General features: G+C 42.1%; 1 protein-coding gene across 6 annotated transcripts in view; it reads right to left on the reverse strand.

Annotated features, from left to right (window-relative positions):
• Window positions 1–280: 280 nt before the first annotated feature.
• Window positions 281–16,345, reverse strand: part of LOC105434009 (uncharacterized) — a 28,979-nt gene continuing 12,914 nt past the window's right edge. The window contains exons 2-10 of one of the 6 annotated variants that reach the window (XM_089074870.1): window positions 11,708–12,132; window positions 9,403–9,928; window positions 7,836–8,403; window positions 7,370–7,644; window positions 6,850–7,121; window positions 6,362–6,499; window positions 5,894–6,193; window positions 5,529–5,687; window positions 281–5,344 (exon numbers count right to left, since the gene is read on the reverse strand). In XM_089074870.1, coding sequence (XP_088930996.1) covers window positions 5,228–5,344; window positions 5,529–5,687; window positions 5,894–6,193; window positions 6,362–6,499; window positions 6,850–7,121; window positions 7,370–7,644; window positions 7,836–8,403; window positions 9,403–9,928; window positions 11,708–12,132 — 2,780 coding nt within the window. In that variant the 3' untranslated portion in view covers window positions 281–5,227. Of the gene's footprint in view, window positions 5,688–5,893; window positions 6,194–6,361; window positions 6,500–6,849; window positions 7,122–7,369; window positions 7,645–7,835; window positions 8,404–9,402; window positions 9,929–11,707; window positions 12,133–16,345 lie in introns of all 6 variants that reach the window. The other 5 variants (XM_089074872.1, XM_089074871.1, XM_089074874.1 and 2 more) reach the window with 5 other exon arrangements.

A 16,345-nucleotide genomic window follows, 5' to 3' on the forward strand; every position in this document is an offset into this window, starting at 1 on the left:
GCATCCAGAATTCTCTAAAAATCCTTAAAAATCCTAATTAAAATGAAAATCTGATATTTTTTTCAAATATATGCAATCACAATCATGTAAAAAGATAATTGCTATTTCTAATTGAATTGAAAGTTTTATCTGAGAAACAATTCCGCAAAAACGGAATGTGCAAAATCATAAAAGAAAATGATGGCGCCTCAGAATTGTAATCCATTCTAATATTGGTAAGATATGTATAAAGATATAATTATTAAGTGCGTGACAAACGAGATGGAGTATCAAGTAAGCGTTTATATGGAGTGTATATATAATATTAATTTTTATTATCTCTCGCAAACATATAAGAGCGCGCAACCACGTTTACCGTTAGCTACAAATTAATAACGATCTGTAATGAGTAGACACCAATGTCCCGGATGACGCAGTCGCGCTCTAATAGAATTTACAAATTCGCAAACGACACGGCACAGCATATCGGACGGTAAGACTGTCCCGTTTTAGCTACACTTTTTACTTCAGAGCTTCGATGTATCTATTTTTGTCTACAAATGCCGAAAGTATAGTTAAGAGCTGTGTTATACGCCGTACAGACCTGCACGCATACAATAATATTCCACGCATACAATCATACGCTCGGTTCGCAATCGCACGTTAATATAACTTCGCCCTCGCAGTGTAAAATTTGCTCAATTCAGAAGAAAAAGAAAAAGAAATCTTCCATCTCGTTATACAGAAATGTTTTCTACGCATACTTTGAAATTATTTCATTTAAATCATTCTGACGATAAAATTCAGACTTTTTGAAAGAAAATATGTGTATTTATATGCGAAAAATCTTTAATGAGAGAAAGTTCTTTTTTTAAAAACTCCATATATAGTATGATTATATAAAAAATAATCAGTAACTCTTTGAAATACCTTCGTCTTCATAGATCAAGCAAATTACGCACTACGCTATGGTTGTTTCCCTAGTCGTAATCTTCGTCTCTCGTGTCTTCTGCGACAAGAGGATTGCTTCTGCAACCGGACAATTTGATAAATATTATGTTTCTCAATTATACGTTAATACTTCGTATAAATACAGATACATTTTAAAATGCGGCTCGAAATAAAGTAGTGTAATTGATATATAAATCTACATATATATATTACAATATTACTTTATTTCGAGTGACACTTTAGAATATCTAATAACAATCTTATTTTCTGTAATTCATTACGACTCAGAAGATAAAGTCTAAACAATCGATGCTCATATATTATTCTTTTTCTTATTTTCGACTCTAAATCCGCTTCTTGAAGTATTCATATATAATTAAGAAGCACATAAGAGCTGTATGTATATCCTGCATATGTAGAATTATCTATAATATTAATTTTAGAATCAATAATTAAATTCATTATTCAACTCACTTAATGATAATATAATAATGATATATAATAATAATATTATAATAATAATAATAAAATAATAATAATAATAATAATAATAATAATAATGACGGATTAAGTACTAGGGATGAAGAGTGGGGTTGAACGCCTCGGAAAATCGATAGCGTATGCAAATATCGAAATAACAACAGCAAGATGGTGATGAAAAAATCAAATTGATTTCAGATCGACGATTCTGCTGAACGTATAGTCAAAGTGCTATTATCTGTGACAATACTGAGCGTAAATTAAATAGTAGCGAAAACGTAGATAATCAGATATCGTATTTAAAAATATAATGTTATTAATATAATAATAATAATAATAATAATAATAATAATAATAATAATAATAATAATAATAAAATGAGAGAGATAATGCGTAACATATATTATTAACTTGATTGACAGTGTACGACGACAAGTACCGTTATCCTCCGAGTATTCTACTCTAATGTAAGATGTAAGTACGGGAGAACCTGTGTGCCGGTTCCCCCCCTTTCCCCAAATCCCCGTACGTTCGCTATACAAGTACGTGATACTTACATTACTGTCGCAAGCAAGATTCTGACAATATCGCGTGGACTAACCGGTACCCGTTTCCGTCGCCGGAAATAAAAAAGAAGGAAAAAAAAAAACTATTTACAACAGGAAAGAACGTCTTCGCGGCGGGACGTCGGCGTTGACCTCCGCGCCGAGGCGACCGCGAGCCTAAAAACGAGTATATGAATATACGTGGAAAATAAATATATATATCAATAGTTTCTCTATATATATATATATATATATATATATATATATATAAATATATAGAGTTTCTATACGGTATATATACATTCGATCGACATCAAACTCTTGGTGCGTTTTAACCATCGGGCGGGCGCATAAGACTAAGAATGACAAATCTAATTAACTTTCCAGTATTCTTCGTTATATATAAAACACAATTTTAATATTTATCGCGCTGCGAAAAAATTTGTACAATCACTCTATTTAAGAGTCAGGCAAATTATTAGTCATTCGATTTTAGCATCATAATCCAATTAGAGCGATGAAGTTACCGGAAATTGTATCACCAGAATTTTTTCCACTTCTCTCGAATGAAAATATTAAAACAAACGAATTCCTCTGAAAGTCGTTTCTTTAATTTTCATTTACCTTTTATAGATTGCGAGGCATTTAAAATCTACGTTTTTTAGAAGCTGTAAAAGTACCATATTGTATCCTTATTTTCAATTTCCTATAAAAGTTCATGCGATTAGTAAAAACAGATATGTGTTTATCGGATATTGTTACTTTTTCTCGCGCTCGCCCGAGGGTTGAAGGACTGTGCTTTCGAGGTCGTGTTCACCGACGCGGCTTTCTTTAACCCTTTGACAAGCGCATCTGCAACTCCCCTACTCTGTGCGTACACGGGAATGGCGTAGACAAGCGTATGTACATATATACAGCATTTAGACTATGATAAAATGTATGATCTATGATACAAATAAATACAAAGAAGAAGACTCTGAAGTGATGAAAATGTAGATAACGTTACCACATTTAAAGGTATCAAGTCTCAGATGGATCAGCGGCTAACCATCGATGTGATTCAGAAACGGAAATCATCAGGCAGATAATATTGTGTAAAAAAAGAACAGAAAAAAAAAAAAGAGAGAGAAAGAGAGTTATGCGTTGTAATCATCGCATTTCAAAGGGTTAATCTTGTAGTCTCGAGAGATTAGCTCGCGTCGCTCGACCCTAGTGTTGAGCACCCTAAATTTTAGAATTCGCAAGCCGAGCTTATTTCCGCGAGCGAGTCCGCGATGAGAGGAATCGAGCGGAATATACCGGTTGCTCGACTCAAGTACTGCCACCTCAGAATTGCACGAAATCCCGTTTTGTATGTGTACGAGTATGTATATGTATGTGTATGTGTTTTTTGGAGGCGGGGACGTGTGCACGTGGGCATATTCATGTGTGTGGTATGTGTATGCGTACCCTCCTCCTACTCTTTGTCCCCTCTTACCCGAACCCGAAGGAAGAAAAAAAAAAGGAGAAGAAAACTACAAGCGCGAGAGAAAACGGAAAAGCGAAATCCGGTGCGTGGAGGAGCGAGTGAGTGGATTGTCTTGTTACTCTTATCATATCACAGATTACCCAAAGTGCACTTCGGTTGGGAACGTACTACACATGTACTGCATATATATATATATATATATATCGACGTTTGGCAAAATAATGGAAACCGGAGAGATAAAAAAAAAAACCGGAGTTTTCTTTAAAACGACACCCGCGTATCGTTCCGCTGTGAATATCGAAACATCTCCTTTAAAGCAAACAGTAAACTTTAATCGTCGAATCTCAATAACGTTATATGGTGAAACGATAGCGTTCGTTTTATTAATCATTCCCCGATGCGATTGTTCCGCCAGGCGTCGGACAGCGCGAATTCTATTTCTACGATGGTACGGCGCAGAGTCACCCCCGCCGACGTGATCTCTCGCCCCGTTCCGCGGCGCCCGGCGTTTCGAGCAACGCTGATTCCCTTCGATTCCGGTGTCCCGATCGATCGAAGACAGTGGAGAATTCACGACGAGGATCGCGTTCGAGGGAACATCCCCTTCGGCGATCGCGACATCGAGAACCCCATTTCGCCCCATCGAGTCGAAAAGCAACGTAACTCGCCATACATCTCTGAGAAAAAAAAGTCTTCCGTGTGATCGCACTCTTCTCCCGCCTCGGCAACGCTCGCCGAGGTCGATCGGCATTCCTGAAACGTTCTATCCGAGTCTTTGGGTCTGCTCGATGTCGCGCGCGCCACGATATTAATATTCCACCTAAAAACCTACGGTATATGCATATTGCGTGTGGCAGGATATATGTGTATATGTGTATATGTGTATGTGTATACGTGTGTGCGTGTATGCGTACGCATGAGTACGTCTGCATTTCATACGCCTCCCTCCCCCCCTATAATCTATTATCAGTTCTATAGGATTTCTCTTTAAATTAATCTGCTATTCTGCTAGATAAAAGTACAAACTAAAGTACGGCTATAAGAAGAAAGGTTTTAAGAGCATATAAGAAAGAAATGTGGGACTCTGTCTCCGACAATAGGCAGAAGCGAGATTTTATAGCGCCCGCAACGCGCTAAATTCGTTCTGAAATTCTTCGCTTGGCAGAACGGTCGTTAGAATTTGAGAGCCCAACGAGCCGCCGTCAACAGAATTCATCAGAAGCGCATCCATTAACAAGGTCTTTATTAATGAAACAACGTCTTAATAACCGCTACAATGTTCCCCTTCGAACAGCTGTCTTTCTTTTTCAATAAAACGATAATTTCTTTACCGAATCGGAAAAAAAGAAAGAATAACGCGAATAAGCTTTGATTATGCTGCGTTTCTACGCGTCAGCGAGAAGCTATAAGTGAGATATCGTCTACTTTTGCGATTGTTGTAGCTGCACGCGAAGATCTTTCCTTACTCTTATTTCTCTATTCGCCTCTGGCGATCCCCGGTCCTCTGCCTCCTCTATCCCCTGAATTTAAGACGGCAGGAATTAATTGGTCACAGATCCCGTGCGATCCCTCAATCGGATCCTGTCGTCGAACTTCGATGTTTGTTCATTCATCAGTGTCACCGCAATGGGAGCCACCTGCAGGTACTTAACGCGCGAGACGTCCCTTCATCAGCCTGATTGAAGAACGAACGCGTGATCGATCGGCATCTCTCTTTCTTTCCCCCTTTTCTCTCTCTTTCTTATTCTTTCACTCTCTCGCTCTCTCTCTTTCTCTTTCATCCGGATTCTCGTTCTCGATTGATTTAGAAGCTGGTCGTGGTCTGTTGATGAGCCGCGTCGCCGCCCTTTGAGGCCGTCTCTCGTCGCTCCGCGAGGCCGCAGCTGTCCGTATTCCGTGAGTCCCGTTGTAAGAGGCCACCCTGAAGAGTTACATCAACAAGAACAATTTCGTGTTCTTGTATACCGCGCTGTATATTTTGTTTTGTTCGTTCGAGTATCGAAGCCGCCCTACATCAGATCGTCGATTAATCAACGCGCTACTTATTTTCTACCTAACACGAATCTCAACGTTTAATATCGTGTCTACGCGGAGTCGGTGCCCACCTGGAGCAACATATTGGCGAAGTTACTATTGGTGAACTTGAAGTGCCGCTTGTCGTAGAACTTCAGCAGCGCCGGGCTGTAGGGATGCTGCTCCTTCAGGTGAAGATAATGCACCTCCGGCTCGTGCGTCGTATGTCCGCATTCCTCGCAAACGTACATCTGTCAAACAGGCATTTTGCATGCAGATAACAAATTAAAAATACATTTATAAAAATCTATAAATAAAAATTAATAAAGAGAAAGTTTTTAAATATACGCAAAATATTACTTCAATCTGTATCTGTTTTTTTGTTTTTTTTTTTTTTTTTTTTAAAGAAAATTAATTTGTTTTTCTTCTGTAGAATGTCATTTTCAACGAAGCTTACCTTAGCGCGTCGTTCCTTATAGGCGTATTGATGTTGAACGCCGTGAACCTTTTGACCGTGACTCTCCAGTGAGCACCGTTGCGTGAAACTTTTCTCGCAGAGGAAGCATTTGTAGGGTCGCACGCCCGTGTGCGTCCGCGTATGCCTCTTGAGATCGAACGTATCGTTGAAGCCCTTCCCGCAGAATGTACACAAATAACGCTTCACGTCACTATGACACTTCATGTGACGATTGAGAAGCCGCTGAAGGCTGAAGTTCTTGCTGCACACGCGACAGGTAAAACGATTGGGATCGTCGTCCTGTTGAGCAAAGGGTCGAGAGGGTAATTACGTTACAACGGACTGCGTCGTGATGTCGCGACGGCGACTTTTGCAATTCGATAGCGATTTCGTTTACGTCTCAGCCACGTCTGTGATAATGACGATTGCGCGAAAAACAGCGATCTAACGCGCGGAAAGCAGCATTACCTTGCCAGGCGGAGTACGATTTGTTCTCTCCTCATCTCGATTAGCTGCCGCTTGCCTCTGACCCTCGATGGCTAGAGGATTTTTTATGCCATGACCACCGTTAACAAATTCTAGCTGACAGTCGCTCGGTAAACCCAGCTACGAATCGATGAGAAGACACGTTAGTTCTCGCCGTGCTTTACATGATGATCAGAAGACTGATGACATCGGATGAAGCACTCAAATTGACTGAGCATTGCATAATACGCGTGAGAGTGGGAATCAACGATCCACTCGCTGTCGTCTTTATTATATATCGATCTCACTCTGGAACCGATCCGCGAGTTTGCTCCAACAACTCGATCGGATCGAGGAGGCTTGAGAAACCTGCGGATCGTATCGCAGACGACACCCCGAAGTGTCATCATCATCATCTCGCTTTTGAGCGGTAATTCAACATCGCATAACGAAGAAATATGCTTTTGCCTGGATCAATTTGGGTCGCTTACCCTTTGTTGAAGTACACCGACCCGTTGCGAGAGCGGTGGTTCGTTAACCGTTCCGGCGGCTTGAGCTGCGACCGTGGTGGGTGATACAACCGGGCTGTGCGCGTGTTCTCCCAGTCCGCACGATGGCGAGGTGCCGGTCGAGGCGCCGTCCAGGGAACAGCTCGCGGTCCCAGGGCTGGGCAGGCTTCCGCCTACGCTGCTACCGGAGTCTATTTCTAAACCTTGATTGAGATTAAAGAACCGAACCGTGGCATTAGTTCTTAGTTCTAAATCTATAAATAAAAAATCTCTTGTTAATAAAAAGAATGTATCATTCTTTACAAATATTTTGATATAATTATCAAATTATTATTATTATTATTATATTTTGATGTCTCAAGCATACCACAAAAAAGATCCATTAAATTGCTACAATTTTGAAACTAGATATTGCCGTAACTATAAATTTATTTGTGCAAAAAATGCAATGTTAGTTCAGTAATAGTTGCATGGAAATATAAGAGAAATATTAATAACTTACCATTATTGAAATTCAATCCGGGGCTCAGAAGACTCTGATGCTGTTGCTGTTGTTGCTGTTGCTGATGCGGCGACGCGGCCTGTTGCTTCTGCTGATGCTGCTGCAGCTGCACCTGAATCTGCAGCTGCTGCTCCTGCTGGTGCTGATGGTTCTGATTAACGTGCAACGCGAGATCCGGACGTTCCTTCTGAAGCGACTGGTAGCTCGTCTCGCCGGCCGCATAGCTCAATCCCGCGAGCTTGGACGCGTTGAAGTGTTGCGGGGTCGTGTAGTGTCTGAGAAAAGGGCAAGCGATTCATCGTCAACGCTATATTATTCTAGCCCGCGATTGAACTTCAAACAAACGGTATTATACGACCGGCTTTCTAACTCGGCCGCGATTACACGATGAAAGCAAACGGCGAACGGCGGAGATAGTGTTAGTTAGAGCGCGAGCGGTTCTCACGGCAGTCGAGCGTGAGCTCACCTCGTGTCAAAGCCTCTGGTCAAGGCCATGCTGTGCTCGGGGAAAGGATCGACACTAGGCTCGACGGGAGTGGTCATTTGACCGGCGTCCTGGCCGATTCCGCTGCTGCCGGTCGAGGCGGGCGAGTGCAGGGACTCCTCTAAGAGATCACTGCCGCCGTCCTCGGTCTGCAACCTGGGTAACAGAAGGTCCGCCGCGTCATTCAGCGTCTCGAGGAGTGCCGTGTGATCGGACGGCGAGTTAAAGGTCAAGGTCGCCGCGGTGAACTGCAGCGGATCTACCACCATGGTGCCGGTCACCATATCCACCATCATGCCCGTGTCGGTGACGTCGTAGGCGCCGTATTGCGCGGACAGCAAGTCGTTCGGCTGAATTTTGTAGCCCGCCAGCTCCTCCTCCTCCTCCTTGAACGTAAGACCGTAGGACGCGCAAACGTTCGCGCAAACATTCTGTAGGAGAGAGTACTGCTTGCCCTCCTGTGCGTTGTATTGTGCGTGCTGAGAGTTGTCTTGCTGTCCGGTGTCGCATTCGATTCCGACCGCCGTTAGTGGCGTGAGGTATGCGTTTCCTGAAACAACAACGTGGATGATTAGGAACAAATAAAAACTTTTTTGCAAAATCTACGAATTTTTAACTTATCAATTCTGTTCTCTAGGCCGAAAAAAAGCTAATTAGATAATGACAACAAATTTCGTTGCAAATAATCTGATTATTTACAAATAAAATGTATATAATAAAACGTCTTCTCAGATTTGCCAAGATTGGTATCTTTCCATTTTATCATTCTATAATAGTATTTGCATCATAAAAATTACGTTTCTGAGGATGAGTATTGTAATGATTTAATTACTTAATAATGTATGATAAAACCTTGTACAAGTAACAGCAAAAGCGAAAGCTAATGTACAGGGAAAAAACCCACAGATAATAAAAACAAAAGAGAAAGGTTAATATAACTTGACGCACGCGGCGTCCAAGTGTAGGATGTGGGATTACGATGTGGTGAGACATGGATAATCGAATTTGCCACACTAAATACTCAAGTCGTAACTGATCGCGAACAATCTCAAATAATTTGGACAGAGGAAATATAAACAATCTCACGCTGTATTGAAATCACACTTTGTTTCTATACAAGATAAACATCAGTTGAAATCAAACATACGAACATGACAATATTCGAGTTCTGAATATTACCGGAAAAGAATGATTGAAATTAAATGAGAAAGATTCAGATTAAAATTTTAGTTGTATAATTAAGCTAGTAATTAAATTAATAAGATAAATTAATAAGTAAAAATGGCACTTCTAGCTATCTCTTGTTGATTCGATTAATTCATAAAAATAATTTAATTAATCATGATAAAGAAAATGTGATGTTATGTCTAAGTTTCTGAAATACGATTATCAATATTAAAATTAATTTAGCACTAACTAACAAACTATATGCCGAGAGAAAATTCAATGTAACGAAGTGTAATGAAGTGTCGAGTCGTAGAAGCTTATACGTGTCTTCTTGTCTCGCAAGGAAAGGAAGTAAAAGTGAGAACACAGGCGAAGTCTCTACCTTGAGAGCTGTTGTACTGATTGGCGAAGTTCGCGATGTTGTTGCCACCCTTCAGCGACTCGTAAAACGGCGGTAGAGACCCCGTAGGTGGTGAACTGGGCCCATAGTTGCCGCGACCCCCATTTCCGCCGGGGGGCATGCCTCCCGCACCCGCTCCACCACCCAGGGCACCGCCACCGCCGCTGCCACCCCCGCCGATCATCGCTCCGCTTCCGCATCCACCGCCGATCATAGCACCGCCACCGCCGCCGCTGCCACCACCGCCACCGTTGCCGCCGCCGCCGTTTGAGGGTGAGGAATTGCTGGTACCGCCGCCGCCGCCACTGCCGGAGGAACCGCTGTTGCCCGAGTTTGAGGATCTGCCGTGACCCCCGGATGTCTGTACCACCTGTGACCCGGATAGCTTCACGGCCAGAAGAGACCTCGCGATCGAATTGCTAGGACTACGCGATGCTATCGCACCATCGCGACACTTCTCCTCGTCTTCCTCCTTCCGCTTCGGCACTGCATAATCTATGGGCTGCTCCTGGAATTGTTATTAATATTATCGTTGACTTTCATCGCGTGTGTATATTTCACAATTTTCAATATTTCTTCTTTCAATTTTATATATAATCGAGATTCGAACCCGGAACCTCAAGCTTAGGAGCCTTGTGCTAACTCGTAAAGCCACAACGCACCCTCTTCTTTCAATTAACTTATAATTGAAAATTTTATTAAAAAACGCCTAGATATATCAAGTTATATTCTCCTTGATGTTTTCTTTCTTTCCAATATTGTTTTTGTCTCTTTTTTTTCTTGCAAGGAGATGATTAAGAGATTGATTAAGAAATTGTTTTGATGAGATGCTAAGTGTTAAACTAAGTAATAACAAGTATTAAATAACAAATTTGTGTTAAAGTAAACAAGAAATGAATTAGAAAGGTAAATTAACAAAAATTATGAGAAAGCTGAATAAACAACTAACAATTTAAAAACATAGCTCATCCTCTATTGTGTATATATATATATATATGTGTGTGTGTGTGTGTGTGTGTGTGTGTGTGTGTGTGTGTGTGTGTATGTGTTTGCTTGTTCATGTATCTACTTTTCTTAAAGAAATAACATAAAAATAGGATTTACATATCTCTTAAAGGATTTACATATCCCTGCATACATAACAAAACGTAAAATATCAATCTTGAAAAAACTCATGATTCATAATAATTAAAACTTTAATAGCATCATCATACTCAATAAGTATCTATTCAATAATATTGAAGTAAATATGAAGTAAATATGAAGTATATATGAAGAAAATATATTCAAACTAATGTTCAAACAATCCACAGATATAAAACAGATATTTGTTTTCCATCGGTGAAAGCATAATAAAATGATAGTACGTGAAAGGAATTATGAATGCAATAAATAATAGCGATGTAAGTGCTGTTAAGTATACATCACATATCAATCTTCACAGACAAAGATTAATAAATACAGCAATTTTGTTTTTTTTTTTTTTCTGCAAATCTACTGTGATTTTATGCAAATTCTAAATTGTGTAAAATTTAAAATCAAAGCTAGTCTATGTTTACCATTATCCAACAATTTTGATACTTGGCATCGCAACGTTATCACTATTTGATAACGACTTGAATCATCCTCGATCATCGATATAATTGACTTTGTTTTTAACGAATAAATTGTCACACTCCTTTATTTCTTCCTTTTCGCAAAAAGTATACGGATTTACCGCGAATTATGCACGGCTACATTTTCATTCAGACTTTATAAACTCTCGTACATCATACATGAAAACCGTCGGCGTGCAAAATCGCAAGATTCTCAATAATGTTACGCATAATACAGCGTGCAAAATTTTCCTCACCCTTCTCTATCCGCTTTGTCGCTATACATAATGCATGAGACTCTGCGAAGAGGTTAACGAAATCCCGTCCCCGAAATTAACGAAGCGTGACTGCATCAGCGGTTAATAACAGAGAGCCCCCGTATTCCCTCGGGGCGTCTTTAAATGTCTTAACCGTGCCATACCTTTATTACTATTACAATTATTTTAATCACGAGGCATACGAGACGAGATTTAATTCACTGGATGCAACAATCGTTACCGTACAAAATGGTTATCGTTGCCAACGAAGGTGGCGAAAACATCTCGATTCTCTCCGTCAGTCAGAAAAGGTGCAAACGTGCGTAAATGCACGATTTCGCACGTTTGCACCTTCGAGTGTTCGAAGATCGAGAAATACACATCCAGCAAATTTTATGCCCATGTTAGGACATCATTCTCATTTGTAAGAATTACCTGCTCCGGCTCGGGCGCTTGTATCGGATCGACTCTGTCGATCTCGATCTTGTTCTCTTCCTTCCTGGAGGCACCTTGCGGCGGCACCCTCTGGATAACCGAGACCCTGGTAGGTGGCTCGACGCGGGGTGTCTTCGGCGGCGTCTGCGGCCTCGGCAATGCGATCTTCTCCGATTTGGACAGGAACTGTGGTGGATCGTCCGAGGCTATCGGCGGGCTGCTGTACTCCTTTCGCTCCGCCCGGGTGAGCACGTGACGTCTGCTGCCGTATGGTACGTCGCCGCCGAGGATGCTGGATATGAACCGTCTCGGTGGAGGGCTGGTAGCATTGCTCGCTAACTGCGGCGGCGATGGGGATGGTGCTGGACTGCTGCTGCGTAGGGATTCCGGGGTCGTCGCCCGGTCGTCATCGGTCTTGTCACGATCTATTGTGAAAGAAAAACGAATACTATTTTCCAATTTCAATAAGCGTCGCCCAAACGATCTATAGTTTCCTCAAATTCCTGGTTCCTGCCTCCAGAGAATCGCATTAAAAGAAGATTGTATATCTTTTTCTTATTCGAGAGTTGCACGTGTGAGAATGACTTTTCTCCGATTATTATTATTTGATTTGAGATAAATTCATCGAGGATTCAATTTTGTGATTTCTTTTTCATGAATAAAATTAAAATATTACGATAGTTGAGTATATTAATATACATATGATGTATTTGTGAACAAAAATTATTAATTATAATTAGATAAAAAGTTTTTGAAGTATTATCATATTTAAACGTTTCTCACGTATTCTCTAATAATTTTGTTGATCGAACAAAGTTATTTTCAAACCTAGTTAAATTTATTTATAAATTCTTTTAAAACTATTCTTTCCGTATAAATATAATTCATCATAAATCTTTAATACATCATAAATATATTTCTAGCAGAAAAACTAAAAATTTATTATTATTATTATTATTATTATCATTTGTTAATAAGTAATATCTCTACTTGTATCATCTGTATTAGTATCTTTGGTCAGCATGAAATAAATTACATTTATCACAACGTAAATAAACAATTCTAAGGAAAACACCGCGGAGAAGTATCAGTAAAGCGGAATTTCTGGAGAAACGTGACTTTCTCACATTCAGTAACGTCGCGCGTCGTTGTAATTTGAACAATTCCTCCCGTTTTCAAGATTCGCGCGACATATCAAGGAAAACTCTTGCGAATTTACGACTCGCACGAAACGCGCAACGCAAGGTGACATAGGAATCGAACCTCGATACGTATGTCAGCCGAGCGAGGTCCGGCATACGTAATGCGCGGATGGGACGACGACGACGACGACGACGACGACGGCGACGACGACGACGACGACGACGACGACAGTCATAACCGTCGGTTGGCCCGCTCTTCTCTCGGTGTCTGAATTTACGAGCAACCTTGAAGATTCGCAGGTACCGTATAGCGGCCGTTTCGCCGTACGTTCGTCCTTCGCGCGCGTACGTGATCTCCCGCTTTTCTCCTCGAGCATTTCTTCTCAGAGTGCACCGGCGAGTAACTGTCTTCAATTAGCGTAGCAAGCGACAACGAATACCGGTTGTCTCTTCCCGCTTATATTCCCTTCGACGCGAACGAGGTATCGAGAAGTATCTTTCGTTATCTTCAGCTGTCACATTAAAATTAAAGGCAAATGGCTTTATATCAACAACATCAATCTAATAAAAAATTATTGTAAAATCAAAATGAAAAAAAATGCCATTACATTTACATCGTCGATAGTACCTTAAATACCCTAAATCTACCGTTGCTTAAAAAAATAGCAATTTTTAGGAAATTATTTTTTTCTTCATTGCATTCTCAATTGCATGTGAGTGTTTTTATTACGATTCTAAAAGATGATCTATCTTTGAACGTGTACGGTCTCTCTCGGCTTTGACATCAAATGCTTTTCGACGGAGCACAAGGACTGTGTATGTCGTATAATCATTATTGTTGAAGCGCCAACCAGGAAATTATCTGCGCGAGGACGTGGAGTTTTTACTGAGGTCATTGTGAAAAATATATTAGAAGAAAAGAATCTTCTCGCTTAGTCTTTAGAAGTACGTCTAATATATCTCCTCCCTGTTCGCTAAAAAATGTGTTCTACTGAACACTCTAACAAAGAACTACCAAAATCTTTATTCGCGATTAATATATCTTTTTATTAAAATTTAGTTTAGTACGTTTGTCATTAAAAAAAAAAAAAGAAAAAACAAGACGTCTTGCTATCAAATATCAAGAAGTCTTGCTACCAAAATCATCGAAAGGAAAAGTTGAAGGTGGAAATCAGGAAACTGAAACTAAGTAAACAAAGCGAAACGCTAGTTCAAAGCACCCCTTGGAAATTAATTTATCAGAAATGACCTGAGCGAAGGAATTTAAATCCCTGCGCCCACGGCAACCCCGGGGAGGATGATCTCTTTTGTCGATTCTCTCAAAAGATTCGTTCCTGAGCTCGAAATCAACCGCCGGCGATTCCGATCTCGAAATTACGAGTTAGACGAGGCGCCTAACGACATCTTTTGCGCAATCGCTTACGTCACGCCCTAACCCCCGAAGTAACAGCATACACGAAGGTAACAGCTTCGGTACCGCGGTGAGACATCAAAATGGCGGTTCCGTTCGTCGGAATAGCCTTCAGTGGAAAGAACTGGCGTGTATGTATGCGTGCGTGCGTGCGTGCGTGCGTGCGTGCGTGCGTGCGTGCGTGCGTGCGTGCGTGCGTGCGTGCGTGCGTGCGTGCGTGCGTGCGTGCATGCGTGCGTGCGTGCGTGCGTGCGTGCGTGCGTGCATGCATGCGTGAGTTCCTCTGACCAAATCCCCCTAACAGGTTCGGCCGCGCTATAAATACCTGCGGCGCGATCGTCGTGACCGGGGTACCGATGTATGCCTCTGCCTATGTCTTCAGTCCTCTCTTTTCTCTCTCTCTCTCTCTCTCTCTCTCTCTCTCTCTCTCTCTCTCTCTCTTGCCTACCCCGATTCCCCGTCTTCTCGTTCGCTCCGCCGTCCCTCCACCCTGTTCCCCGTTTGTCCGTGCTATCTCTTTCTCTTTCTCATTTTTCCTTTCGCTTCTCTTTCCCCTTCGGACAACAAGAAAGAGAAAGAAAATGAAATGAGAACCGGTACATCGAGTTGGAATCGAGAGGAACGGGCTCTTGCTCCTGCACGAAGTGAAGAAGATGTGGAGAGAAGAGATCGAGACCGAGAGGATCGGGACGTCGAGGAAATTCCGGTAAATCTTGAGACTTGAGACACGACGGTTCCCCGATAATCCGAATTGCCTTTGTAATTATTAAATAATTACTGAATAAATTCATCTTCATTTTTCTCGATTAAAATTAATCCGGAAAAATCGGCGAAAAATTATAAATAGCTTCATTATTTTTTAATGATAAATATTTTCCTCGTTTCTTACGATCAAAAATAATTTTTACCCTGTGAGAGATGTAGGAACATCCGATAAAATATGAGGATACGAGAAGGTACGAGGAGACGTGGGGCGCGAAATATATCGCGTCGTTAAAAGTTCCGAAGACGTCGGACTCGGTTCCCTTGGATAAGCGAGGCTGCAGTCGCCGGTCAGATCGAAAGGGTGCTGAGACGAATGCGCTCGCCCGCGGAACGGAGTGCCTCGGGAGCGATCGAGCGGAGAAGATCGATGCCCGGAGTCGGACGCAACGACTGAATCCTCACAATTCCCAACGCGAAACCCGGGGGGGGAGCGCGTGCTGAAACGATTGGAGTATACTTCCTGATCTATACGAGGCCTCGAGGTCATTGGCCATTACGGCTGAAGCGACCGTCGGATCTATCGAAGCGCGCTTGCCGCCGGCTTCTGCCTTCCCCGAACAAGAATTCGCGTTTTACGTTATTCTCGATGAAATAAAAAAAGAAAGAGGGGATCAAACTTTTATCGAATTCGATTTACTTCGCACTTTGCGAACGCGAGAGTCTGTTCGCTCGGCTCTGTCGTTGTGAAGTATCCGAAGAGCGTATCGCGGCGCGTTAGCTTCAACGTTGAATGAGGGGTGCGGAGCCCGAGTCTTCGACTATCAACGCTTACCGGCACGGTTTCTCAAGACCGGCGATAAAACACCCGCCTTATGACGTTTACGGCGACCCGTAAATTCCACGCGAGATGTATATACGTATAATACACGTGTGTGTGTGTGTGTGTGTGTGTGTGTGTGTGTGTGTGTGTGTGTGTGTGTGTATGTACATATATATACATAATGCAACGTGTGGATTACTTCATCATCCGACACATTGTTTCTGGGCTTATCTACATAAGCGCGATAAACGCGCGACGGCGTAAATGGCGAAGGCGCGCACGGTGTGTGTTAGCCGAAAGGAAAGGAAAGGAAAAACCTGAAAAAAGGACTCGAGAGCAGGGAGCGGTCGGCCGTAAGTAGGTCGGCTAAGCCGCGCCGGTTTCGTTCGATCGAGCAGATATTACATCGGCAACGAAGGCGTAAGGCCCGACGATGCCGACGATGCATCGTCCGCGCGCCGCGTCACGCCACGCCACGCCACGCCACGCCACGCCATGCCGCGCCACGCCGCGCCACGCCGCGTCGGCGCGAGAACAGGATCGCAACAGGATCTCGACTG

The sequence above is a fragment of the Pogonomyrmex barbatus genome, unplaced genomic scaffold (genome assembly GCF_055798465.1).
Source record: "Pogonomyrmex barbatus isolate J1 unplaced genomic scaffold, ASM5579846v1 scaffold18, whole genome shotgun sequence".
Classification (NCBI taxonomy): Eukaryota; Metazoa; Arthropoda; class Insecta; order Hymenoptera; family Formicidae; genus Pogonomyrmex; species Pogonomyrmex barbatus.